The 26,799-nt window shown below is 38.4% G+C and overlaps 1 protein-coding gene across 1 annotated transcript in view; it reads left to right on the top strand.

The window, feature by feature from the left end:
• The window catches only part of CFAP44 (cilia and flagella associated protein 44), a 1,689,287-nt gene that overhangs the window by 1,658,193 nt on the left and 4,295 nt on the right, over positions 1 to 26,799 (top strand). Inside the window, exons 37-38 of the mRNA XM_044073142.1 lie at positions 11,560 to 11,720; positions 22,279 to 22,413. Of these exons, the coding sequence (XP_043929077.1) occupies positions 11,560 to 11,720; positions 22,279 to 22,413 (296 nt within the window). The remainder of the gene's footprint in view (positions 1 to 11,559; positions 11,721 to 22,278; positions 22,414 to 26,799) is intronic.

The raw sequence follows: 26,799 nt of genomic DNA, 5'->3' as shown, positions 1-26,799 counted from the left end.
ATGGGCTGCTAATAAAGGATAATTATCCTCTTTTCTAGATTTAACCACTGATTTTTTTTTCTACGGAGCATCTTTACTTTTTCTAAATGAAATTTACACATTTCTTTAGCTTATGAAAATCAAAAATCAGCATCTTCTTAAGTATATTTAAGTATCCTGTTATTATTTTGTATAATCTGTGTTCAAATCTATGAATAGCTTTTCACACCGTGAAAGTTCTCTATAAACTTTGTCTTTATAAGCTAATCACCATTGAGTCCAAGATGCATAATAAATTGTCATTTGCAGATGGACATCTTGCAATTATAACACAATCTAATGAAAAGACTTCCCACAATGTATTATACCAATCAACTTTTAATGCCCTTCTTAACTGATATAATACGTCAACTTTAGCCCAGCGTACATATGTTTTATTATATACAGTTCCCATCTAACTGGATTGAGTCTTGATCTCCAATTAAAACTGAAAAAAAAATCTGTATCAATTCTTTATCCATCTTTCTGGGAAGCTTATAGATACTCCCCAAATATCCCACCTTTTCCGGTATTTACTTATATAACATATACACTTTCTTTTTAAAGAAAGTTTTCCACCAACTAGCTAGCTTCTTTATTTTATTCAGAATTTCTCAACATTGTTCTGAGATTTTCCTGCTGTCACCAAACCTGATTCCTCATATGTTTATCTCATGTTTAGTAAAATAAATTCCATTTATTTTCATTTCATTAAGCCCTTTTGGCCTCCAATTCTTAATATTTTGTCATCTTTCTCCCATACAAATTTAATCATCCCAGCACATATCTTTTCATTGTCTATCCCATCCTTGAACCATTCATTCAGTATTTCCACAAATACTTATTTTTTCCCTTACACTTATCCCATAATAATATTCATAACTTAACCCATCCAAGCCTGGTGCTAATTCTTCCTTCCTTTCTTTAATAACCTCTTCTAATTCTTTCAGTTTATTTCTTTCTTCTAATTTACATTTGCTCTGATATTTTCCTTACTTTCCACTTCCCCTTTTCAGTTTCTTTCTTTGTATACATTGTTCCTATAATTGTTTTTACTTTCTCCATAATTTCTTCTTGCTACATTTAATTACCTTATTGTCATCTGTCATTCCATCTATCTAACCCTCCCTTCTTTTTACCTCCTTTCCTCCCAAAGGGTGTAATATCTTCATACTTTCCTTTTAAAAGTATTTCTGTTCATGCAAAGTTATTTTTAAGTTTTTATTTTTCTCATGCAATTTATTTTCAATTTCTCTTACTACTTCCTTCCTCCAAATCTTTTACCATTGTTGTCATTTTCCACTTTCCTCTATTTACCAAAAAGTCTTTTTATGTTTCTTCTTAAACACTACTCACTACTGTGTCCAGTTTTCATAAAATACCCTTTGTATTATGCTCTTTCCATAGTCAAGTATCTTCCTCTGTATTTTTAACTTACGTCTCCTGTTAACCATTTTATTTCTTTACCTTTTTGTGTGTTCTTCATTATCATCTAACACAGCTTATATGGCTCCATGAGCTGAAAAAAAAATCTACTCTTTCTACCTCACCAGCAACTTTCTTCATGTCACCTGAATACATAACATCATCTACCTCTGTTTTAAAAATTCCGCTTTTGTTTGTCCACTCTATACTTTTTCCTAGCTTCAAGTTTCCACACTACATCACTTCTTATATTACCTTTACACGTTGCATTATTTTTCCTTTTTTCTTTTGTTACCTTTCAGTTAAAATCCCCAGTCATTGTTTACTTGTCACATATTTTCAGTTTTTCAAATATGATTTTTTCTGCCCAACATGTTTGTATACACATATATAGTACTGCCACCACACAGTTTCTGCCCAACACGTTTGTATACACATGTATATTACTACCATCACACAATTTCTGCCCAACACGTTTGTATACACATATATAGTACTACCATCACACAATTTCTGCCCAGCAAGTTTGTATACACATATATAGTACTACCATCACACAATTTCTGCCCAACAAGTTTGTATACACATATATAGTACTACCATCACACAATTTCTACCCAACAAGTTTGTATACACATATATAGTACTACCATCACACAGTTTCTGACCAAGTTTGTATACACATGTATAGTACTACCATCACACAATTACTGCCCAGTATGTTTGTATACATGTATATAGTACAACCATTACACAATTTCTGCCCAACAAGGTTGTATACACATATCTAGTACTACCATCACATAGTTCAAATTCCTCCATTTCTAAAGTTCTAAATTGCACAGTTAGTTTTGTTTTAATCTGCAAGCCAAAGTTCTGAAGGTGATGCATTATTTTTTTTATATTTCACTCATAAATATTTCTGAACCTGAAAAGGTTTCAAAAGTTACTTCACTGAAGTTTTCTATCCCCAGTAAATCAGAGCTTTTATATCTCTTAAAGTAAATCCTAATAGCAATATAATATTGTCCATAATGTCAAACATGTCCATAGTAGCACTGATTTTACTTCTGATTCTTACCACTTGCCTTTTTTCTGAAGCTGCTGCTCTTCTGCAGCTGTCCATCACCTGTCTAGACTTTGGGCATTGCTTCTTCTTCTTCCTTGACTTACAGTATTTTGCATATATTTTTTTCTCTGCCTCATTTCTGTCATCCATTGTATCCTGTCACCAGAGACATATACTTAAAACTGATTACTCCATCTGCCAAATATGCCTCTGTGCTTTTGGCCACTGTAATCTGCTTCACTACTACATTACTGGCTTCTTTAACTGAGTGCTGTAACTCTTGAGCCACCACAGTACTCCAGCTGATTTCCTCTCCTTCATTAAATTCTCCAGCACCTTTCTGTCCTGACATCTGATGTCCAACTACTTAATTAGGATTTCATCCCTCTCGGATTCTCTCTCTTTCCAAAAGTCCTCTAGCAGCAATTTTTACTTCTTTCTCCATCTTGGAATTCTCCAAGCATTAGTGACTGCCACCTGGTGCCATCGAGTGTTTGGAAAGAGTAGGGGAAAGTTCCTCAGTGCCCTGGCCAAATTTCCCTAGTCAATATGAATAACATCTCGAGTCTCCCATGAAAAGAAATCACTGGCTTAGTAGGACTAACCTGTCAACAAAGTGTAAATAAATAAAAAAGGGGTCACAGCTTCCTGTTTTGTACTCCAGCAGCTTTCTGCCTCTCAGTGTATTTCCCAATCTTTCTTACTGTTTTTTCACATTGACTACTTACCTGCCCCGTGTCCTTTTTTCAGTATTGTAACTGCTACTTCACCATAATACAGGAGCGGCCTTAGGTCAACTGGTACCCTAGGCAAAAGGGCTCCATGGTGCCCCTTACCTCACCATCTGGTTCCCCCATCCTGGTCTACCTACACCAAGTAAATACTGGAAAAGTGCCCCTGCTACAGCGGTGCCCTAGGCAGCCACCTAGTTGGCCTATGCCTAAGGCAGGCTATGCCATAATGAAAATAATTGATATGACTGTTGGCTATGGTAGTTGATATATCTGCAGCACAGTTCCAGAGTCCAGTGTTCAGTCCCGACTTTTTTTGTGTAGAATAGCATGTTCTCCATCTCACTATGTATATGGTTTTGCTGAGTATTCTTTTTTTTTTTCTTGTACGCATACAAGCATGCTGGCTGATTGGCTACTGCAAACTCTCCATATATGTTCCATTTACATTGCCCAAATGGCATGGGTTGCAGATGAAAAGGTGTCTGAGATACACCAGCCCACTGATTTGCTAAACAAATGAATAATCACCAACAACCAGCAGTGGACCCAGTCTAACCAAACTCTCAACTATTAAAACAAAAGGTTATAGCTCAGTGTCATGACAGCAGTCAGCCTAACACAGGTCCGTAGATGTATAGATGAACAGCCTGGACCAAAAAATTATATTAAATAATTTATACAACAAATTCCAACATAAAATACAGTTCTTCTGAATTCCACCATTTGCTGCCATTACAGCTGTCTTATCTGTTTTCAGTTTCATGCCATGTTCCTTCAGTTCATAGGTAGGTAGTAGGCTATCTGCCCGAGGGCATTTTTAAGCCTTGCCAGAGTGTGTCGGCTTTCGCCACCCCATTGATTAACTAACTGATCCTCTCTCAAGCAGAGCCAATGAAGTGATCCCAGGGGTGTATTTTCTGTTACCCATCCACTCGTCAAGGTTTCTCTTGAAGAGTGTTAGTGAGGGGCTCAGCCTGATGTAATTTGGAATTTTGTTCCAAAGCATGGGGAGTCTCTGTGACAGGAATCTATCCCTCCAGCATGTTCTTTTTATTGTTGTGGCGAGGTTTAGCTCACTAGAGCGCGTGGCTCGCAGTGACTTGAATTTCTTTAGGTGGAGCATGTCCATCAATTCTGAGTTGGACATGGCTTTGTAAGTCAGGCAGAGATCACCTCTGAGTAAGCGATATGCCACTGAGTACAGACTGAGTTTTTTCAGTCGGGCTGCATAGGACATATGTTTGAGGCCAGTAATCCCCTTGGTGAGGTACTTTTGTGGTCTTTAAAGCTGTTGGAAGTGCCTTGTGAGGTACATCACAAATGGGGCATTGTACTCTATGATGGATCTAATGAGTGATGAGTAGAGGGGCACTATAACCTCTTTATTTCTAGATTTGAACCCTTTAGTAATTAGATGGGTCACATAGAAGGATTTCCTAACTACTTTGGCAATATGATTGTCAAAGGAGAGATTACTATCCACCTGGGTCCCCAGATCTCTTATTACCTCTTCTGTATTAAGGGGGCTGCCACCTATGTGGTAATTTGTGGGTATTTTGTTTTGCCCAAATGGGATGACTATGCATTTTTTGGCATTTAGTTTGAGGCCATGACTTTGACACCAGGTGTCTGTCTCAGTAAAGCCCTTTTGGAGAATGTCCGTGTCAGCCGGAGAGTCAGTTATGGCTCCCAGTTTGCAGTCATCAGCGAACTTGGTTAGCCATAGTCCTCCTGTGTTTGCCTGTACTTCTGAAAAGTATAAGCTGAACAGTAGGGGTCCCAGGACCGAGCCTTGTGGGACACCACTTGCGACTGGTTTAGAGTCGGACCTGGAGCCTGCTATTCTTACCATGTGAGTTCTGTGGGTTTATGTTCAGGCTGGTGAGTTTTTCTGTAATACCCGAGTGGGGGATGGTGTTGAAAGCTTTGGCGAGGTCAAGGTAGGCTGTGTGAACCACCTTTCCCTCATCTATGGCCTTGGTGACTGTCTCGAAGAAGTCAACCAAGTTTAGTAGGCATAATCTGCCCTTAAAGCCGAACTGGGTCAGAGCAACTGTTTGGAGGTTTCCAATGTCTTTGTTAATGAGTTTCATAATGATGCGCTCCATAGCCTTGCAGACCAGACTAGTTAGGTTTATGGGGCGATAGTTACCAGGGTCAGTTGTGGCCCCTCCTTTGTGGAGAGGAATAACCGTTGCTGTGTGCCATTCTGTGGGCACGTAGCCTGTGGAGAGGCTGAGGGTGAACAGCGTGTTTAGGTGGTGGATTAGTTCGTTCTGTAGTTCGTGCAAGACGCAGCCTGGGACGCCATCTGGTCCCACTGACACTGTGTTTTTGCCTTTTGAAAGGGCTGTTTTCACCTGTGCATCTGTGATTTTTGGGGCACTACACTTTCCCGGTATTGTTGTGGGCCCTTTTGGAGGTGAGAGGGTGAAGTTTGCACTGAATCTATTTGCCAGGATGTTGGCAATATCAGTATATTTTGTGCTATTTTGCACTAGTTCAGTGCATATCTGCGAGTTGCCACTTAGATTCTTAACATAGCTAAAGAAAGCTTTGTGGTTATCTTTTGAATCCTTGGCTATTTTTCTTTCGAAGTTAGCCTTGGATGATTTCATGAGGGACCTTAGTTTCTTACTGATACTGATCAGGGATGTCTTTCCTTCCTGGGATTTGCTTTTTTTCTGAACTAGTTTCCTCCTTATATTGTACAGCCTGTTTATTGCAGGGGTCCACCAAACTGGTTTCCTTCTCTTAGAGGAGTGAATCTTGGTTTTACAAGGTTGGCACAATCCATGCTCCTTGTAGGTGCTCATAGAGTGCATTTGTAAAGGTTTCTGCATCTTGGGCAGCGTTATCCTTTAGTGTGAGGACTGTGAAACTTACCACCTCTGTCATAAGTAAGGTGAAGTTTGCTTTAGAAAAGTTTTTTACTGTGGTTTCCTTAGCTGGAGGTGGTGGTGGGGTGTGGACATCCAGAGTGATTAGTTTATGGTCTGATCTAATCAGTGACGGGTTGACCTCCGGTGTGGAACACCTGTCGCCCATGTTGGTGATGACCAGGTCCAATATGTTTTCACCTCTGATAGTGGAGTTTACCAGATGATCCAGGGAGTTTGAGTTGATGAATTCCAGGAAGCGCTGGGCCTGGGAATTTGTACTCGAGTAGTTTTCCCAGTGAATGGTAGGGTAATTGAAATCACCCAGTAACATGGTGTTCGGTAGGACCTTCTTGTTTTCCAGTGTCTCCAGAAAGGTGGAGTGGTGGTCCTGGGTCATGGAGGGTGATCTGTAGCAGGCCACAATTTGCATTGCAGATTTGCCCAATGTTAGTTGCACAAGGATGATCTCAGAGGTATCATGCTGCGCCACTAACCTGGAGGTGTAGATATCCTTGATGAATATGGATTCACCCCCTCCTTTTGTGTTTCAGTCTGTGTTCTATGGCTGAAACGTGTGGTATGAGTTGTAGCCCAGTAGTGCTGGGGTGCTCTCTGGAGCCTTGAACCAGGTTTCAGTTACTGTACAGATGTCGACGTTCTCCATACTGAGGAGTGCTTCGAGCAAGTGCATTCTAAGATTTAAACTCCTGGCGTTGAGTAGCATACCCCTCAGTTTTTTGTATATTGTGCTGTTTACAGAGGTGGGTTTGACTTTTGAGCCTTGCCTAAAAAAAGGCACTATGGGGGCAGCAAGAGCCTTGGCTAGTATTCGAAAGCCTAGGGGTGACATATGCAAGCCTTCTCTTGCGAAGCAGTGCGGCTTGTCAAGCATGTCGTCCCAGGTTGACAGACACTGGATCCCCTTTGAATGACACCAGAAGCTTAGCCAATTGTTGAAATTGATATTTTTTTTCTTTATACTGAGGTATCATTCTTGATGAAGGCAGGATGCTACTCAGGGTCAGGGTCATACCAGGCTAGTGCTACCCAGTAGGTTAGTTACAGGAAAGCTGGGAAGCAAGCACAGATGTGGTCTTTTAAACCAGAAAGTTGAAAGAGCCAGACAAACTGTCCAAATGATCAATAAACTACAATTTCTGGGCCAAGAACTTCTCCTCTTGTGGTAGACAGGCTACCTAGTTCTTACCACTCCCATTGATAAGCTAGAAGGCTTTCTTCCAACACAGAAAGGCTTGCAGGGCTCAGAAGCTTACCAACAGTCCTGGATACAGCAACTCTGTATCTGGACTAGGCTAGTTACAGGAAATGTGGGAAACAAGCACAAGTGCAGCTTTTAAACCAGAACGTTGAAAGAGATGGGAAAAAACCTGCCCAAATGGCCAGTAGCTACAATTTCTGGGCCAGGAACCACTCCTCTTGTGGTAGATAGGCTACCTAATGCTTACCACTCCCACTGATAAGCTAGAAGGCTTCCCTCCAACACAGAAAGGCTTGGGGGCTCAGAAGCTTACAAAGAGTCCTGGATACAGAAAATCTGTACCTGGACTAGACTAGTTACAAGAAAGGTGGAGAACAAGTACAAACATAGGCTTTTAAGCCAGCAAGTTGAAAGAGATGGAAAATTGCTCAAACGGCCAAATAAACTACAATTTCTGGGCCAAAACTCACTCTTCCTATGGGGGATAGGCTACCTAGTGCTTACCACTCTCACTGATAAGCTAGAAGGCTTTCCTCAAACACAGAAAGGCTTGGGGGGGGGGGCTCAGAAGCTTACTAACAATCCTGGATACAGCAACTCTGTAACTGGACTAGACTAGTTAAAGGAAAGGCGGGGAACAGGCACAGGTGCGGCTTTCAATCCAGAAAGTTGAAAGAGATGGAAAAAGACTGCTCAAACAGCCAATAGCTACAATTTCTGGGCCTGGGACCACTCCTCTTGTGGTAGATAGGCTACCTGATGCTTGCCACGCCCACTGATAAGCTAGAAGGCTTCCCTCCAACACGGAAAGGCGTGGGGTGTTCAGAAGCTTACAAAGAGTCCTGGATACAGCAAATCTGTACCTGGACTAGACTAGTAACAGGAAAGGCAGGAAACAAGTGCAAACACAGGCTTTTAAATCAGAAGGTTGAAAGAGATGGAAAAGCTTCCCAAACGGCCAATAAACTATAATTATTGGGCCAGAAACAACTCCTCCTGTGGTAGATAGGTTACCTAGTGCTTACCACTCCCACTGATAAGCTAGAAGGCTTCTCTTCGACACAAAAAGGCTTGGGTTAGCTCAGAAGCTTACCAACCATCCTGGATACAGCAAATCTGTACCTGGACTGCACTAGTTATAGGAAAGGCAGGGACCAAATGCAAAACAGGCTTTTAACCAGAAAGTAGAAAGAGATGGAAAAACTGTCCAAAATGGCCAATGAACTACAATTTCAGGGCCAAAACCCACTCTTCCCTTGGTAGAGAGGCTACCTAGTGCTTAACACTCCCACTGATAACTTAGAAGGCTTTCCTCCAACACAGAAAGGCTTGGGGGGCTCAGAAGCTTACCAACAGCCCTGGATACAGCCAGTCTGTATCTGGACTTGACTAGTTACAGGAAAGGCAGGAAACAAGCTTAGAATTTTTTTGTTACAGAAAAGCAGCTAAAACAGCAGTAGATACAATTCAAATTGTAGTGCAGGCCAGCACACCCGAGTGTGTAGCAACACTACGGCAAATACAGTTCAAATAAATAAAATTAAATTAACAAATGACTGAAAAACAAGTGCAGAAGTTCAGAAGGCAGTAAATTAGAAGGCTAATAACAAGCAGTAACAAGTGCAGAATATGAGCTACTGAACAGATAACAGCACGCAGAAGAGCAACTAAGACAGTTACAGTAAGGGCAAATGAATAAAATATATATTTTTTTTTTTTGAGGGAGGAAACAGAGGAGGATTAAGAGGCTAAGGGGTTGTCCTTCTCAGATGCTCTCTTTGTACATAGTAGGAGTGCCTGAAATCAGAATATGATTTCACTGCACACAGTTGAGTGACCAAATGAGATGGGCCCAGAAAGAGTATCCAAATACAAATCTACAACAGGGGTGGGCAATTTCAAAGCCACCAACATTAACACCAAAACAAGAACAGGGAAGGTGAGTGGGGAACTAACTGTAGAGAGACCGCCACAACTTCAGTTGAGTTAATATTCAGTGAAAAACACAAATAAATAAATTAAATACAGTACTTTATGCAAAAGAGCAGATAAAAGTGTACTTAAGTTCACTTATACGTCCAGCTGATTTCAGGTAGATGTTAGCCGGCCAAAGCTCTGATATTAAGCAGAGATAACTCAAAATGTACCACTTATAAAAGGCAATACAGAATGTTAGTGATGAGCTGAAAGTACCCCCCATTGCTATCAATGGCTACACAGAAATTCTAAAAAGTACTCTGTAGAGAGACAGCCACAACTTCAGTTGAGTTAATATTCAGTGAAAAACACAAATAAATAAATTAAATACAGTACCATATGCAAAAGACCAGATAAAAGTTTACCTAAATTCACTTATACGTCCAGCTGATGTCAGGTAGATGTTAGCCGGCTAAAGCTCTGATATTAAGCAGAGATAATTCAAAATGTACCAGTTATGTAAGGCAAGAGAGAATGTTAGTGATGAGCTGAAACAACCCCCCACTGCTATCAATGGCTACACAGAAATTCTAAAAAGTACTCTGTAGAGAGACAGCCACAACTTCTTTTGAGTTAATATTCAGTGAAAAACACAAATAAATTAAATACAGTACTATATGCAAATGAGCAGATAATTCATTTAGGCATCCAGCTGATTTCAGGTAGATGTTAGCCGGCCAAAGCTCTGATATTAAGCAGAGATAACTCAAAATGTACCACTTATATAAGGCAAGACAGAATGTCAGTGATGAGCTGAAACTAGCCCCCACTGCTATCAATGGCTACACAGAAATTCTAAAAAGTACTCCGTAGAGACAGCCACAACCTCAGTTGAGTTACTATTCAGTGAAAAACACAAATAAATAAATTAAATACAGTACTATATGCAAAAGAGCTGATAAAAGTGTACTTAAATTCACTTATACATCCAGCTGATTTCAGGTAGATGTTAGCCGGCTAAAGCTCTGATATTAAGCAGAGATAACTCAAAATGTACCACTTATATAAGGCAAGACAGAATGTCAGTGATGAGCTGAAACTACCCCCACTGCTATCAATGGCTATACAGAAATGCTAAAAAGTACTCTGTAGAGAGACAGCCACAACTTCAATTGAGTTAATATTCGGTGAAAGACATAAATAAATAAATTAAATACAGTACTATATGCAAAAGAGCAGATAAAAGTGTACTTAAATTCACTTATACGTCCAGCTGATTTCAGGTAAATGTTTGCCGGCCAAAGCTCTTCCACATCCTTTGCCAGAGTTCTTGCTCAGATTCTGCCGGTGATGCCACATCATTTGCATATGGCAGCTTTGTTGATCTGTCTTGTCCAACCTGTATGCTAATGTAGTCCATCAACAGTATGAACAGCAGTGGGCTCAGAGCTAAACCTTGATGCTCACCCACTGCTACAGCAGCTTTATATCTAAATGTACTCTCAGTTATATCTTGTAATAGATGCATACCCACTCCTACAGCAGCTTTGTATCTGAATATACTCTCAGTTATATCATGTAATAGATGCCCACCTACTCCTACAGCAACTTTGTATCTGAATATACTCTCAGTTATATCAGTAATAAATGCACACCCACACCTACTGCAACTTTGTGTTTGAATATACTCACAGTTATATCATGTAATAGATGCATACCCATATCTACAGTAACTTTGTATCTGAATATACTCTTGGTTATATCATGTAATAGATGCACACCCGCACCGACAGCAACTTTGTATCTGAATATACTCTTGGTTATATCATGTAATAGATGCACACTCACACCTACAGCAACTTTGTATCTGAATATACTCTCAGTTATATCATGTAATAGATGCATACCCACACCTACAGCAACTTTGTATCTGAATATACTCTGTTATATCATGTAATTGATACACACCCACACCTACAGCAACTTTGTATCTGAATATACTTTGTTATATCATGTAATAGAGAAACCACTCTTTGAGTTTCTGCTTGAATATCATATTATCTGTACTTTTCAAAGGGCCACAGAATTAACATGTATGTGGAGGACCTAGCCTCACTTTGGGTCACTCTAGACTCTGGTGTGAGAAAAATTTGTTGTGTGAGCCGTTTTGGAATCTGATCTCAAGCTGAGTTTATTATGATTTCATTTTATAATGGAGAATCACAGTGACTGTCTTTGTTGTTTCTTCCATCAAATGATGTGGTTTTTTTATCTTCAAGCATTATTTTTTTTTAGAATTGGAAGAGAAGTGTAGTCAGTTAATGATGATGAAGTTTGGTCGGATTGTGGACCTGGAATCCTTGCAGACCTTCTCAGAGAGCAGAGTGCTGGAAGAACTGAAAGAACAGACAAGGCTAAAAGAGCTTGAATTATTTAAGCAAGCTAAACAATGGGAGGTGAGGACCCTTATCTGGTTCAAAGATTTTCATTCTCTCCAAAACCATCAATAAGCTCATTTGAAAGTCTGTATAGCAGTATGTGTTTTGTTTATTTCATAATTTTTTTGAAAATGATGTGAAGAGCTGTGATGTAAGAAGTACTGCAGGAGAAATAAAGCATACAACTGAAAGAAAGGAAAGGAGTGAAATAAACTCTAACTCTGTAGTTGAGCTGGGATAAGGAGTAAACGAAAAAGGAAGTGAAATTCAGGATGGTATCATTCTACACATTCAGTAAATTATGAAGAAGAGAAGGTGAACATGCAGAAATTCAGACAATCAACATAATTGATAAAACAGTCAGAGATTTTGTACTGATAAAGATGGTGCCAGATATGAAAATTACTTTATCATTAAGTAAGGGAAATTGAATGGCAGTGATTGGAGAGGTGTTATAAAAATATAGGAATGACGTTAAGAGGATGTCAGGCAGAAATGTTCACTAACATTTTCATAATCAAGTGAGAAAAAAGTGAGATAAATGGTACAAAGTTGTGTCTGAACTGCCATAATGTAAGGGAGAATAGGAGACATGATAATTATCCAAAGGCAGTATAGCAAAATGCTTGCTAAAACTGAGTTTAGGCAGGGATTTTTGATTATTTGCCATTCATTTTAGGGGAAACAAGGTAATGGCCAAGGTCCTAGTTTGCTATTCAAGGTCTTTCTACTTATAGGAACAATACCATAAGGTTTGGAAAAATAGTCATGTGGTATCCATCCAAAAATGTGATTCAAAGAATAAACTGGGAAATATATTTTGGTGGGTATAGAGTCCCTAATGCTGGCGTCAACATAGGATTACCTTGGACAGATCATGTGAAACCAGCCTTATTGTGTATTGTGACAGTGTTAAGAGAATCAGGCAAGGTTGTTCAACAGATCTCTTATAATTGTATTTTAGCACAGCCTTATGTGTACTATGCAGGCTGTATGAAAGTGAAACATCAGTTGGTAAAGAATGAAGATGGTGAAGTAATAACTACAGATTGTGGGGATAGATTCTGAGGGGCTGCAAGGGGAAAGCTAAGGGAAAAAACAATGCTAAGGTATTTCAAAGGGATCATCCAGGATAAGTCATCAGTATATCAGGTGTAAAATCTCACATTTTGAAAAAAAAAAGTTTGAGTATAGAATAAATCTTAACATTCTTCATCCCCAGGTGAGTCTAGCTAGGGTGAAAACTGAATGATGTTATATGCCTTAAAATTAGAATCTGATTAAACTCAAATTTGTAGACAGTCATTACAAGCTTTAACAACTTTAAAGTAAATGTAATTTTAGACTTTGTTTGCAGGAAATGTTTAAATCTAAGAGATCTGAGGTCTGCAGAGTAATCACATTTATAGATACAGATCTTTCCCATGTAAGATTCTATGAATTTTCCACTAATTTGAAGCAACCTCTTAAATATAAGTTCAAGTACTTTTTTGAGTTTCTTTGTTCAGGACCTTCATAGAATTGCTTAATATTGTAACATTTAAGTGTTTTATATTTTTTATTTTTCATTTTTCACAAATAAGGAAGTGAAATCAGTCCACTGCCTTAACAATGGGGATAATGATCTCCTCACATCTCTGTTGTGTTTTTTGTACTGCTTCATCCTGTGACTCACTTTTTGTGATACACAGGGTTCCTGGATATGAGGCAGATTTACCAGAGGCTTTGCTAATCTTTGCCATTAGGTTCTTGACATGGAAGACTGTTTTACTCATTGTTCTGACGTCTGCTGGAGAGCTATTTCTTACCAGCATTTATGGTGAATTAACTTTACCTCATTTTTCATAAGGACATGGTTTCTTTGAGAACTAACCCTTTTTACTTTATTGGTAAGAAAACAAAATGCACCCAGGTCTCAGCACAAAGGCCAGTAGTAGGGCTAGTAACCAATGTTTCCAAACACCACAGGAACGACTTTCCCATACAAAATCCAATTTATTGAAGAACAAACCAACGCACACAAAAACAGTACGTAGAGAAAATAAACTTCCACGTTTCGTCCAAAACTTCATCAGATAACAATGCGCTTCTAAGTTACAATTAAATACCCTAATTAAGATTCAAAACAACCAATAGAATTGAATAGTAATGAATAATTCATTACAAACTCACACAAAGGAATACCTCCAGCTAAAATGTCACAATTTAAACATTTAAAATGTATAAAAGAGTAATGTTGATACATAAAATACTTTTTGATGAAATCCATTTAATTAAAATTAGTTAAAATATATATGTCAAATAAATAAAAGTAATAAATATATATTTGTAAGTAAAATCAAATCCATGTTGTGTTACTATGCTACCCTCTAGTGGTACAAACTGGTATCTCAACTAAATACTGAACATTTTGTATAAACCTTTCTTATATGTGAATCATATACGTGCCTTGAATTACACAATCTAAAACAAGTTAGAGTTTTGCTGATCTCATTTTTAGGACAGGTGCCAGAGTAATCATGTCATTAATACCTGGGAACTTATTTGATTCTAAAACTATCTGCCAGTACAGCTCCCTGTATGCAACAAGAGTTTCCCAACAGCCCCCCCTAGGGTCTGAAGGGACCACTTCCAACACAAAAAAATCAAAGTGTGCCCCTTCACAAACCAAAGTGTGTTTATACAAAGAGTTCGTTTCACACCTGTTTCTAATGTCATACAGGTGCTCGTAGATTCTTTTTTTATTTTTCTTTCGCTTTTTCCTATATAAAATGCTTCACATTTTCCACATAAAGCAATATATATAATACCCTTGGTGTTACAATTGACAAAAGACCCTAGTGTTAATGTCCTCTTACGGGACGCTAAAAAATAGGTGCTACCAGTCTTAAGATTTTTACAATAAGGGCAAGCCCCACATTTAAAAACTCCAAATTTTTTTCTTTTTGTTGTTGTCACATCGCTTGGCATTACTACCCTTTTCTAAAATTCCTTTTATATTACAACCCCTTTTGTAAATATATTTTGTTTCGTTGTCAAAAATGTGTCCCAGATCAGATACTTTTGCAAAATTGTTCCACTCCCTATCAAAAATCTTTCTAACCCTACCAGATTGTCCATCATATGTAATGGTAAGGCCCGAGGAAAATCCATCCTTAGAGGTGTTTTTAGGTGCCCTTGTAGTGTCATCATCATCTTCTTTACCCAGAATGGGTGCAAATCTACCCTTCCTTCCTTCACTAACTTCCTGAAATATCTGTCCAATCATTTCAGCTGGATACCCCCTGTCCAAAAACATACACTTCAAATAATCACATTCCTTGGTAAAAATTAAGTCATCCGACGTCATTCTACATATTCTAACCATCTGTCCTTTTAAAACACTTCTCTTCTGATAAAATGGGTGAGAACTTGTAAAATGTAAGTAGGTGTTTGAAAAAGTTTTCTTCCTGTACACCCTAGACACAAAATGGTAGTTGGATTTTACCAAATTCACATCCAAATAGTTCACTTGCGTGGTATTAAAATGCTTTGTGAACTTAAGGAAATTAGTAGTTCCATTTATGTACTCAACAAAAACCTCAAACTCATCAACGGTACCCTTCCATAGAAAACATAAGTCGTCCAGAAACCTACAATACAATGTCCACTTATTTTTGAACCTAGGAATCAGGACGTACTTGTTCTCCCAGTAGGCCATAATGATATTGGCGTACGTTGGTGCACAATGTGCTCCCATTGCCACTCCCTTGGTTTGCTTGTAATATTCTCCCTCAAAAAATAAAAAAATATTTTTTAAAACAATTTCCATCAAAGTTAAAATAGTTCTAAATTCATTATGAGATATTCTTTTGAGGGGCAGTAACATTTCTTCAAAACAAGCTAAACCTATATCATGTAGAATGCTAGTAAATAAGTCTACAACGTCTAGGGTGCCGAAGCCAGTGGTCTCTCCATGTAAGAAAGGTTTTATTTTCCTTAAAAAGTGCCAGGAATCCTTTAAAATGTTTTCATTTACCAAAAGCTTAATCTTGAAATCTATTTACTTAGCGAGGGGTGCTGTGACTGATCCTTCAGAGGAAACAATAGGTCTAAGAGGGGGATCCACTAAGTCCTTATGCACTTTAGGGATTCCAAAAATTGATGGAATCCTGGGCTTTTCCACATGTAAAAATTTATAAATTTTCAAATCAATCAACCCTTCCAACAACAATTCGTTAAGTAAAACATATATTCTCTTGTAAGCAACGTTAATCTCATTGATAGAGGTAACACTATATTTTTCCACGTCATTCAACAAATTTAACATCTTTCCCTCATACATATTACGATCCATAAAAACAACTCCCCCACCTTTATCGGGTTTCATAACCCGAACTCCTCTATCATTACTCAAGGTCACCAAAATGTCCTCCTCACTAGTAGTAAGATTGGGGCGAATAAAATCTTTCCTCAAGGAGCTCCTTAATTCTCTTTCAAATGATAACTCAAAGTTCTTCAATTGGGGGTGCAGTGGGGGGTTAAAAGTGCTCTTACGGGTCAAATCATTAGCACCTGAAGTTGCTTGTTTCCCTTTAAAAAATATTTCCAAGTTTTTCTTCCTAATAAACAACTTGATATCAACAAGCAGCTTAAAAATATTAGTTTTACGTTGTGGTATAAAACCAAAACCTTTAGAAAATAGCTCAAAATGAACCCTAGTAAGTACAATGTGAGAATAGTTAAAAATGTTGAAATGGTTGTAGGTAGATTTGTTACCATCACATACAATTTGGTCTAATGGTCCGCTTATTTGTCTCTCCAAGAGGAATGTCCCCCCCTCCCCTTGTAGTTTTTTGAGTTGTAACTAACTGGGTCCTTATACATGAGTCTTTCAGACCTATGAATTGGGGGAAACTCTTCATTGTCCACTTCATTGTCATTGTGTAAATCGGGGTCTTGTACTAAGAACCCGTCATTAACTCTATAGGGGTTGTTTGTCAACTGCCTACCCCAAGATCTAGGTTTTGGATAATGAGTGTGAGTTTTATACTCATGCAAGTCCCTGTCAATCTTAGAGAACTTTCTGTTCTGTACATCTACACAATGCTTTTCAACATCTTTCAACAAATTTCTGTACTGACCTCTTTGTTCCTCTATTGAGAACAGAAGGTCATTAACCACAGCCTTGCTGATGTCTTCAATTATACTAAACAATTTCTCCATTTCATGTTCATTATTTGAGATAATAGCACGCATAATAGCAAAACCACAGTCATCAAAAATTTGAATCAAATTGTTATAAAAATCTGTCCCTTCATACACATTATTAGGGTATTTACTGACTCTTAACCCCTTAGGTACAATTTTTAAATGAAGACGGTGTTTGAGATAGGCGTTGTCCATCTCAAGCATTTTATATTTATTTAAATAAAAGTGTAAATCATCTAGCATTTGTTTGTATGAGCCGTTAGCTTTTTTAGTTTTTTTATCATTGGTGAAGTCAAATTTAACATTCACCATGTCCTTAAATAACTTTTCAGTACCTTTTTGTAATCCAGAAACCTGGATTGAGTCATTATTTCCAATGTTTGCTCGACACTGCCGACCAGTTCATTTATCCTGTGATTCATCAAACGTAAAATGCGGTAGTTCTTGTAAAATATCAATGTTCGAATCACCGCTCACATTAGCAGTGTTAATAGCCCCATCCTGTTGCCTTAGCGTCCCTTCATTCGAAGCTGACCACCTAAGGGCTTCCTGATTCCCTGGTAAGGAAAGGGATGTACACACTGTCGCCATAGATTGGCTTAAAGGGGTCAGAAGACTCACAAGCTGCGTAAGTTGTCCAGTCAGCTTACGCAACTCTCCAGTTTCATTTTTCCTGCCCTCGGTGTCAGAGGCACTGTTGGCTGAGTGTTCCATAGATAAAAACAAGTAAACGACAAAATGGAAGGTGCAACAACAGTACTGGTAAGAAAACAAAACGCACCCAGGTCTCAGCACAAAGGCCAGTAGTAGGGCTAGTAACCAATGTTTCCAAACACCCCAGGAATGACTTTCTCATACAAAATTCAATTTATTGAAGAACAAACCAACGCACACAAAAACAGTACGTAGAGAAAATAAACTTCCACGTTTCGTCCAAAACTTCATCAGATAACAATGCGCTTCTAAGTTACAATTAAATACCCTAATTAAGATTCAAAACAACCAATAGAATTGAATAGTAATGAATAATTCATTACAAACTCACACAAAGGAATACCTCCAGCTAAAATGTCACAATTTAAACATTTAAAATGTATAAAAGAGTAATGTTGATACATAAAATACTTTTTGATGAAATCCATTTAATTAAAATTAGTTAAAATATATATGTCAAATAAATGCAAGTAATATATATTTGTAAGTAAAATCAAATCCATGTTGTGTTACTATGCTACCCTCTAGTGGTACAAACTGGTATCTCAAATAAATCTACTGAACATTTTGTATAAACCTTTCTTATATGTGAATCATATACGTGCCTTGAATTACACAATCTAAAACAAGTTAGAGTTTTGCTGATCTCATTTTTAGGACAGGTGCCAAAGTAATCATGTCATTAATACCTGGGAACTTATTTGATTCTAAAACTATCTGCCAGTACAGCTCCCTGTATGCAACAAGAGTTTCCCAACAGCCCCCCCTAGGGTCTGAAGGGACCACTTCCAACACAAAAAAATCAAAGTGTGCCCCTTCACAAACCAAAGTGTGTTTATACAAAGAATTCGTTTCACACCTGGTTCTAATGTCATACAGGTGTTCGTAGATTTTTTGTTTTATTTTTCTTTCGCTTTTTCCTATATAAAATGCTTCACATTTTCCACATAAAGCAATATATATAATACCCTTGGTGTTACAATTGACAAAAGACCCTAGTGTTAATGTCCTCTTATGGGCCGCTAAAAAATAGGTGCTACCAGTCTTAAGATTTTTACAATAAGGGCAAGCCCCACATTTAAAAACTCCAAATTTTTTCTTTTTGCTGTCACATCGCTTGGCATTACTACCCTTTTCTGAAATTCCTTTTATATTACAACCCCTTTTGTAAATATATTTTGTTTCGTTGTCAAAAATGTGTCCCAGATCAGATACTTTTGCAAAATTGTTCCACTCCCTATCAAAAATCTTTCTAACCCTACCAGATTGTCCATCATATGTAATGGTAAGGGCCGAGGAAAATCCATCATTAGAGGTGTTTTTAGGTGCCCTTGTAGTGTCATCGTCATCTTCTTTACCCAGAATGGGTGCAAATCTACCCTTCCTTTCTTCACTAACTTCCTCAAATATCTGTCCAATCATTTCAGCTGGATACCCCCTGTCCAAAAACATACACTTCAAATAATCACATTCCTTGGTAAAAATTAAGTCATCCAACGTCATTCTACATATTCTAACCATCTGTCCTTTTAAAACACTTCTCTTCTGATAAAATGGGTGAGAACTTGTAAAATGTAAGTAGGTGTTTGAAAAAGTTTTCTTCCTGTACACCCTAGACACAAAATGGTAGTCGGATTTTACCAAATTCACATCCAAATAGTTCACTTGCGTGGTATTAAAATGCTTTGTGAATCTTTGCCATTAAGTTCTTGACATGGAAGACTGTTTTACTCATTGTTCTGACGTCTGCTGGAGAGCTGTTTCTTACCAGCATTTATGGTGAATTAACCTTACCTCATTTTTCATAAGGACATGGTTTCTTTGAGAACTAACCCTTTTTACTTTATGCTTACATGGTCTCAGAGTTTACTTTAAGCCAGACTATTCAGCTCCATGTCTTCTTTCCTGAACTCAAGAATAAAGATAAAGAGATTATTCTCATTCTGGATGGTCATTGGCAGCTCAGATACAACCAAGATAAAAACTTGAGCCTCCAGGAAAGCCGAGCAGCTCTTTGTCTCCTGTGACGTTTAGAGGAAAAGACAACCAGTGTCAAAGCAAACTGTTTCCAAGTGCTTGATTCGTACTGTTGGTTGTTGTTTTACTCGCTATAATAAATCACTTCCAGGCAAGGTTAGGGCCCACTCCACAAAGGCTCTGGTGGCTTTCTGGAATGTGGTGGACCCTAGAAGTATTATAGAGGCAGCAACATGGTCCTCTGCAGATACCTTTACAAAGCATTACACACTAGGTTCCTTTTCTAGGTCCGGAACAGGCTTTGCTAAGACTAAGCTCCAGGAGTTTCTGTTATTAGCTTCCTTCCCTTTTCAGTTTTCTAAGCAATTATAACCTACTGATATGGCTACTGGAACAGTACTCTATATGTTGAACATAGTACAGTTGAATAAGTACACTTAGACTTATAACCATCAATGTTTAATAAATCACTGTTTAGCCATCCCTGCCTCCAGATCCCATAATATGACCTTTTTCTTCTTTTTGGATTAACAGGGTATGGATAATACATACCCTTTTTTATATAGTTTACTGTTAGGTTTGTTTCTTAGTATTGTTCTTTCAGGGCTCTTGCCTCCCTTCCTGAAGCTTTTTCCATTCCAACTCAAGGTCATGACAGTGGAGTGAGTGGAAGGCACCCTTCTTCTTCTTTCAGCTTTTCCTGGTTAGGGGTCGCCACAGCGGATCACCTGTCCGCTCATGATTGGAGTGGAGTTTTACAGTGTTGAGTTGCCAGCCCAGTGCCCAACCTTCCACAGAAGGCACACACACACGCACTCACACCTAAGGCCAATTTAGAGTTTCCAGTCCACCTGCAGCATGTCTTTGGGATGTAGGAGGAAACCAGAGCACCCGGAGGAAACCCACGCGACCACAGGGAGGACATGCAGACACCGCACAGAAGGCACCCCAGCTGATGATCGAACTGGAGAACCTCTTGCTGTGAGGTGGCAATGCCTACCATTGCACCACCATGGCCGCCCCCACCACCGTGGAGTAGAAGGCACCCTAAAGCTTTGCAAAGCTGGCTAGTCATGAGGGGTAGGACCCACAGAGTTTAGGGTATAGCAACAGTGATCTATTAGAATATCTTATAGTAAGTTTGCTTTCTATATAAGAGTCCACAGTTGGTAAATATTGAGTTGAAAGCAATTGTATAAGCTAATAAGTGCAGAGCCAAACAGAAGTCGCAGTGGTTGTCATATCAATGAAGCAGTAACAGTAAAAGCTTTAGAGATATTCCATGCAGTACATTAAATATGGAGCAAAGAAAGGCAATGTAATAGAAAAATGATGTGAGTTAGTTTTAGATTTCCAGGTGGAAAGTATAGTGCACAAAATGACTGACAGTGTGTATAATGGCATTTCAGGAAGAATGACTGACTGCCACAGGAGCAGAAACAGATGCAATAGTACAGGTTGTGCAGAATAAAATTAAGACAGGGCAGGAAGAAGCAGAAAACAGTAAAGGAGTTTAATAAAACAATTGTCAAAATATAGAATGAATCATGGTATATAAGAAAAACAATAACAACTAAAGTTTGATAGCTATTTTCATGTTAAAGTCCATTAAAAGGTGGACAGCTACTTAGTATATCACTTAAATAAGCTGAGTCCATGGTCATGTAAGGTAACACATTTTGAGTTAAGTATTTTTCAGTACTATGAATGCCTGAGGGGATGAAAAACTGAGAAAGTGTTTAATAATAAGGGGATTATCCTCCAGTAATAGATGAAACTGTACCTCAACCCTCTTATACTGAGGAGCAGAGTTGGGTTGATTCTCTCCTTACCTTCCTCCTTAACAGAGGTACCTTATTACTTTATTGTGTTGTATGCGTCTGTCTTATCTTAATCCTGCAGGTCATGCTTTATATATATGTGGCATTAGGTTCTGTTTTAAAAATGGATCTTTTCTCTTTACATTTAAATGTTGTTTGCTCTGGACAACAGAGATGGATTTACAATCATTATCCTTCCAGCCCCCTGATTTTGAATGTTGTATTTGGATAATTTCTGAAATAGAGTCAAATGATTGTATTAACACATGAGGAATTGAAAGTCTTGGTAATTTCCACAATTGTTACTGTTTTTAACAACAGTACACAAATATTTAGATCTGAACTGTTTTTTTTGCATCCAAATGATAAATGTAGCACTCTTGGAGTTTGTATTTCTGAAAGATATTTATTTAGTTTCTGAGAGTAATATTTTCATGTGCATTGCAATATATTCATGTCTGTAATTAGGTGATGTTCAGAACAAGAATAGTGAAGATAAAAAATATCCTAATGCCACATAAAGCTTTGACTTTAGGGTACGTGGGAAAAATCATATCAACATCATCTGTCTGCTTCCTTTCAAAGCAGGCTGGGATAACACATGTACAGCTAGATGCAACATTCCTTTCTTCTGGTTTTCATAGATTTCACACATCCTGCAAACTCTTTTTACCAAGCAATTGGTTAGGTTATGAATCCTAGCCTGCTGTGTTGACTAGTCTTCTACTCCTTCACCTGCAGTACAGTTTACTAAATATCATGAAAACACTGGAGAAGAGACAAATATGCTGATTCATTTCTAGCACAAAAACTATACAGTATGGTAAATGCAAAATAATGATGTCATGTACAATAACCATTTCTTTTTAATGCAGGACGTGATTTCTCAGCAGAAAGACCAACTGACATTGGTGACAAAAGAACAAACTCTGAGGTTACAGCAAATGAATGCACTGCTGTTAGAGAAAAAGGACTTGGAAAACAAGCTGGAGGCAAGACAGAAGAACACGGTAACTCTCGTTCTGTATCCAGTCTTCCTCAGCATGATATCATACTCATAAATATAAACATATATAGACTTGTTCTACTAACACATTACTTATGCACAGGCACAAAATTCCATACTTATTTATTTTACATTTGTTTACCAGGAAAGTCTGACTGGGATAAGACCCATTTATAGCAGAGGCAATTTCCTCAGCTGTAAACTGCTTTTAACTAACAAGGCTTTTAGAAATTCTGCTACTAAGTACCATGTAGTCATATTTTAAGGCATTTTACACTGCAAAGAAGGACAATAGCATGGCTGTTCTATGGTGGGCTGTTTATATAGGGCCACAGCTTTTTTTAACACATCTGTTTTTGTGCTGCCTACCTGCACAACCCCCATGACCATCAAGTACCCATTCACTATTAAACCACTTGTTTTCTCTTCAACCCCAAGCACTTTAGGACACAGGGAGTAGGAGAGGAAACCATGGACCATGACTATCATTCTGACAGTTTTGGTAAAGTTTTTGCATGCTCCTGTCACTCCCATCGACTGGGAAGCATTGTGCAGGGCCCACTACACTGAATCAGTATGGGTGCTACAGCAAATCGGAAATTCCTCATCAGAGTGCTGTGCACTGTTTTGTGGCCTTGTACCCCAATAGTTACTAACACTGGAGCTGCACAACTGAGACTTGACATAGATGGTACTCTTGCAGGAGGACTCTGCCATCTCTCGCATTCCACCCCAAGCCAACATACATCATTCAGTCTTATCCCTTTTCCACCCAAGTTCTGCAGTATCCAACCCCCCCTACTCCATGGACATCTGAAATACAGTCCTGACTAAAACCTGTACACCACATAACTAGGTATAACTAAGAACATAGATTTGCTTTTTAGCACTAAGAATTAATTTTGAGTCATCAAATAGGCCAACAGGAAAAAAATAAATTAATTAAAAACCTGATGACTATAAAACATATAACTGTAGTCTGGTTTTCTACTGTTGGGACACCCCATAAAGAAAGAGAGAGGAATGAAGCTTATTTCTTTATATTACATTTAGTCCTGGTTATTCCAGTCTTACATGGAGGCTTTTCGTGAGAAGGATAACAGTTGCCGTTTTTAGACATAGTACTTATATTTCTTGACAGCAGCATCAGAAAGAATAATAGATGTCCATCGTATATCACTGCTGTAGTAGCCTTAGCTATATGGGTTATATCCTGCCAAGGATATAACAGCTGGCCAGTCTTACCTCTACTTGTGTGCTCAAACTGCTGTTAGTGTGAGCTCCTTGGGAGGAATATAGCATCCTGGGCACAAAAATCTTTGATACTTCGTTGACAACCATGCGGGCACTCCTCCTGGGCTTTAGAGATTCAATGATTAGTTCCCGTCTTCCACTACTGGGCCAGTAAGTTCCCTTGGGGAGTTACTTCCACACATTTTACTTTTTGTGAGAAATTAGTACCAGGCATCTTTAAGAATATTTGCATTTTCACTGTGTTACTATTTTTTAAAGGATTGTTAAAAGTAGCTTGCCATATGAGACAATATATGTTTATATTTAATAAGTATACTGATTTTGAACTAATTTGTATTGTGAATTGGGACTTGTGTACTTAAACAAGAATGTAAGTTTCTTTGTGTGCTAATGTACACTTTGTGACAACTTACCTACAGGCTAACTCCTTTCAACACTGTTTACCAGTGACCATGCTTCATTCTCGGCAGGGACATGGAGCAACGTATCAGAACCTCAGTTCATTCTCCTTCCATACCAAAGAAAAAGAAAACTGCCAAAGAGCCCTTTCACTCCTAGTGGCCACAGTCAGCGCTTCAAGTGCTAGTGGGTGACTGTTGTGGTTAATGGGTGTTCCCCAGACCACTTGCTCTTTTCTCCGAACACTCTGGTATAGCCACTTCAGCCACCACAGACTGGAGGCTAGCCATGGTCTCTGCAGCTGTTCAGGTATCCTTAGTAGGCATGGGAGAGGCATTTTCTTCAGTCATGGAAGTTTCAGAGGGGAATGCCTCCCTGTGTAGCTGGGAGAAGAGACCTGTTCTTTGTGATGATGTACCAGCTATAAGTTGGTCCCCTTCTAGAAAGAAAAAACAAAAAGTTAAACAGTTATCTTTTTCTAATACTTTTCTTGATGATCAAGACCAGTTTATTTATTTAGTTAAAGAATTGTTTCAGGCTTTAAAACCTCCTGAAATTACCTGAATACTTGTGAAAACAAAAAATAGATCAGCTCCCTCAAATTCTGAGGTTTCCCTGTTAGAGGAATAGGGTAGAGATAAGGACAGGGCATCTTCTATTTTCTCTGCCCATATCACAGTCTCTGATTCTGGCAAAAACGTTTTTCAATTCTGCTTAGGAAGAATTTCCTTTTTTTTTTTTTTTTTAACTGTTTCTGGAGTGAACAGGATATTTCAGTGAGAGCAGGATGAAATTTCCACATCTTTTAGGAATTATTATAATGTGGTTCAGATGGATATTCCCGTAACCACCCCTGTTCCTCCTCTTTTGCCATCCTTAGAGGATGTTTTTATGTAGTCTGCAAAATGCCTGACCATCACCCTGTGTTCTTTAATTTATAAAGCTCCTCAGTCGTATTTGTTTTCTCTTCCCAGACCTGACCCTGTAGCCATCTCTGTTTCTAGTGCAGCTGCTAATAAAAAGCTTGTTACTACCTAGTCCTTCTCCTACACATAAAGATGGGAAAGCTTTCGACAAACTGGGGAAGAAAAGTTATTTTACTACCTTAGCCTTTAGAATCCTGAATTATCAGGATCATATGGTGAGATATATGTTTGTTTAGATAATGTGAGGATTTTTTTCTGACTCTTTAACCTGTACAGAAATGAGGTCTTATCTGAATTCTGCTGACTCTACTGTTTCACAAGTAGTTAAGCATTTTTAAAGTGTATATATGGTTGTGCTGACACTGTGCCAGGACAGCTGCTACTGGTAACTGCTTCCGTAATGAAATATTTTGCTTGGATTCGTAATCAGAGGTTTCTGAAGATGATAAACCTGAAATTGTAAATTCTCCTTTGGATAATGAGTTTTTGTTTGGCCTTCTGTCACCCAAATACTCAAAACAACTAGGGTTACCACCTGCCCCTCTTTGCAAGGGACAGTCCCACTTTGGGCAGTTGTGTCCTGAGAAAAAAAAAATAAAAAATGGCAAATGTCCTGAGATTTTACGATAAAATATATTTCTTAAGTTTTCTTTAATAGTTGCATAAAACAGTTATTTTGTATCTGAAACACATAAATATGATAGGAAATGGCATATTCAACTCAAATGCTGTAAAATAAGCTTTTATTTTGGCAAAAGAGTGAAGTTCTGTCCTTTGGACTGGCTGTTGGTTAAGTTTTGTCTTGCAAAATCTCACATTTTTACAAAAAAATATCCCACTTTGGGCATTTGAAAATGTGGCCACCCTAAAAACAACTTGATGAAAAAGGGAAGCTCATTGAGGGTACTACTAAGATTTTTCATCCTACGTTTATTAGGCTTCAAGATCAACAGTTTTGTTTTTCAAAAAGGAGACAACAAACTTCTGGCAAACAGAGTTTCAAGAAAAAGTGGCAAGAAGGGTCAAACAGTTAAGAGGGAACATTCCAGAAAAAGGGACAGTCTATCAGTAATGAATGATTATTGCAGCATTCCTCACACCAAAGCTTGTGCCAATGCCACTACTCCTTTAAATCTGTACCAGAGCCTGCTTCATTTTCCACTTTGACCAAAGATTATCTCAGGCGGATGGGTTTCAAAAGTTGTATAGGAGAGCTACACAGGCAGTGGGAAAGCCTACCTCCTTTTCAGGGAAATCTTCTTCATGCTTCAAGTCAGACTCCTCTGATTTCTGCATTCATCAGTCTGGTGTCAAAGAAAGACACCTCATGGAGACCACTGACAAACCTTTCCCTTCTCATTTACTGTTATGGTAGGTTTACTTACTTAACTGTACTTTGCTGTCCTCCATTCATCTGATTTGAAGCCTGTTTTGAGGTTAATACTGAATAACCTCCATAGGGGGTCTGACAAGTGTTATTTCAGGTTTCACAATAAGCAGCCTGATATAATATTTGACCCCATAGAAGTAGTGTTCTTGGCCTTAGATAGCATAATTTCCATTGGAAATCTCTCCAAAGTCAGGACAAAGCTCAGTCTACTGGAACAGCTGCCTCTTCTGGAGCTTATTTCAGAGGTTTGGACTCAAGATCTGGAAGAAGCAACTTTATTATCCATTCACACTTTTACTAAGCATTTACGAGATTTATTCTTTCTTGAGGGCCAGAGCTGGTTTGCCAGATCCATTTTACAAAGGATAATTGTTCTCATTTCTATACCTCAAACCTTTTCCCAGTCAACATAAAAGCTTTG

This window comes from Protopterus annectens, chromosome 5.part1 (genome assembly GCF_019279795.1).
Source record: "Protopterus annectens isolate FY-2018-M chromosome 5.part1, PAN1.0, whole genome shotgun sequence".
Classification (NCBI taxonomy): domain Eukaryota; kingdom Metazoa; phylum Chordata; order Ceratodontiformes; family Protopteridae; genus Protopterus; species Protopterus annectens.
The sequence above is the reverse complement of the archived record's forward strand: the minus strand, read 5'-3'. Positions and strand labels throughout refer to the sequence as shown.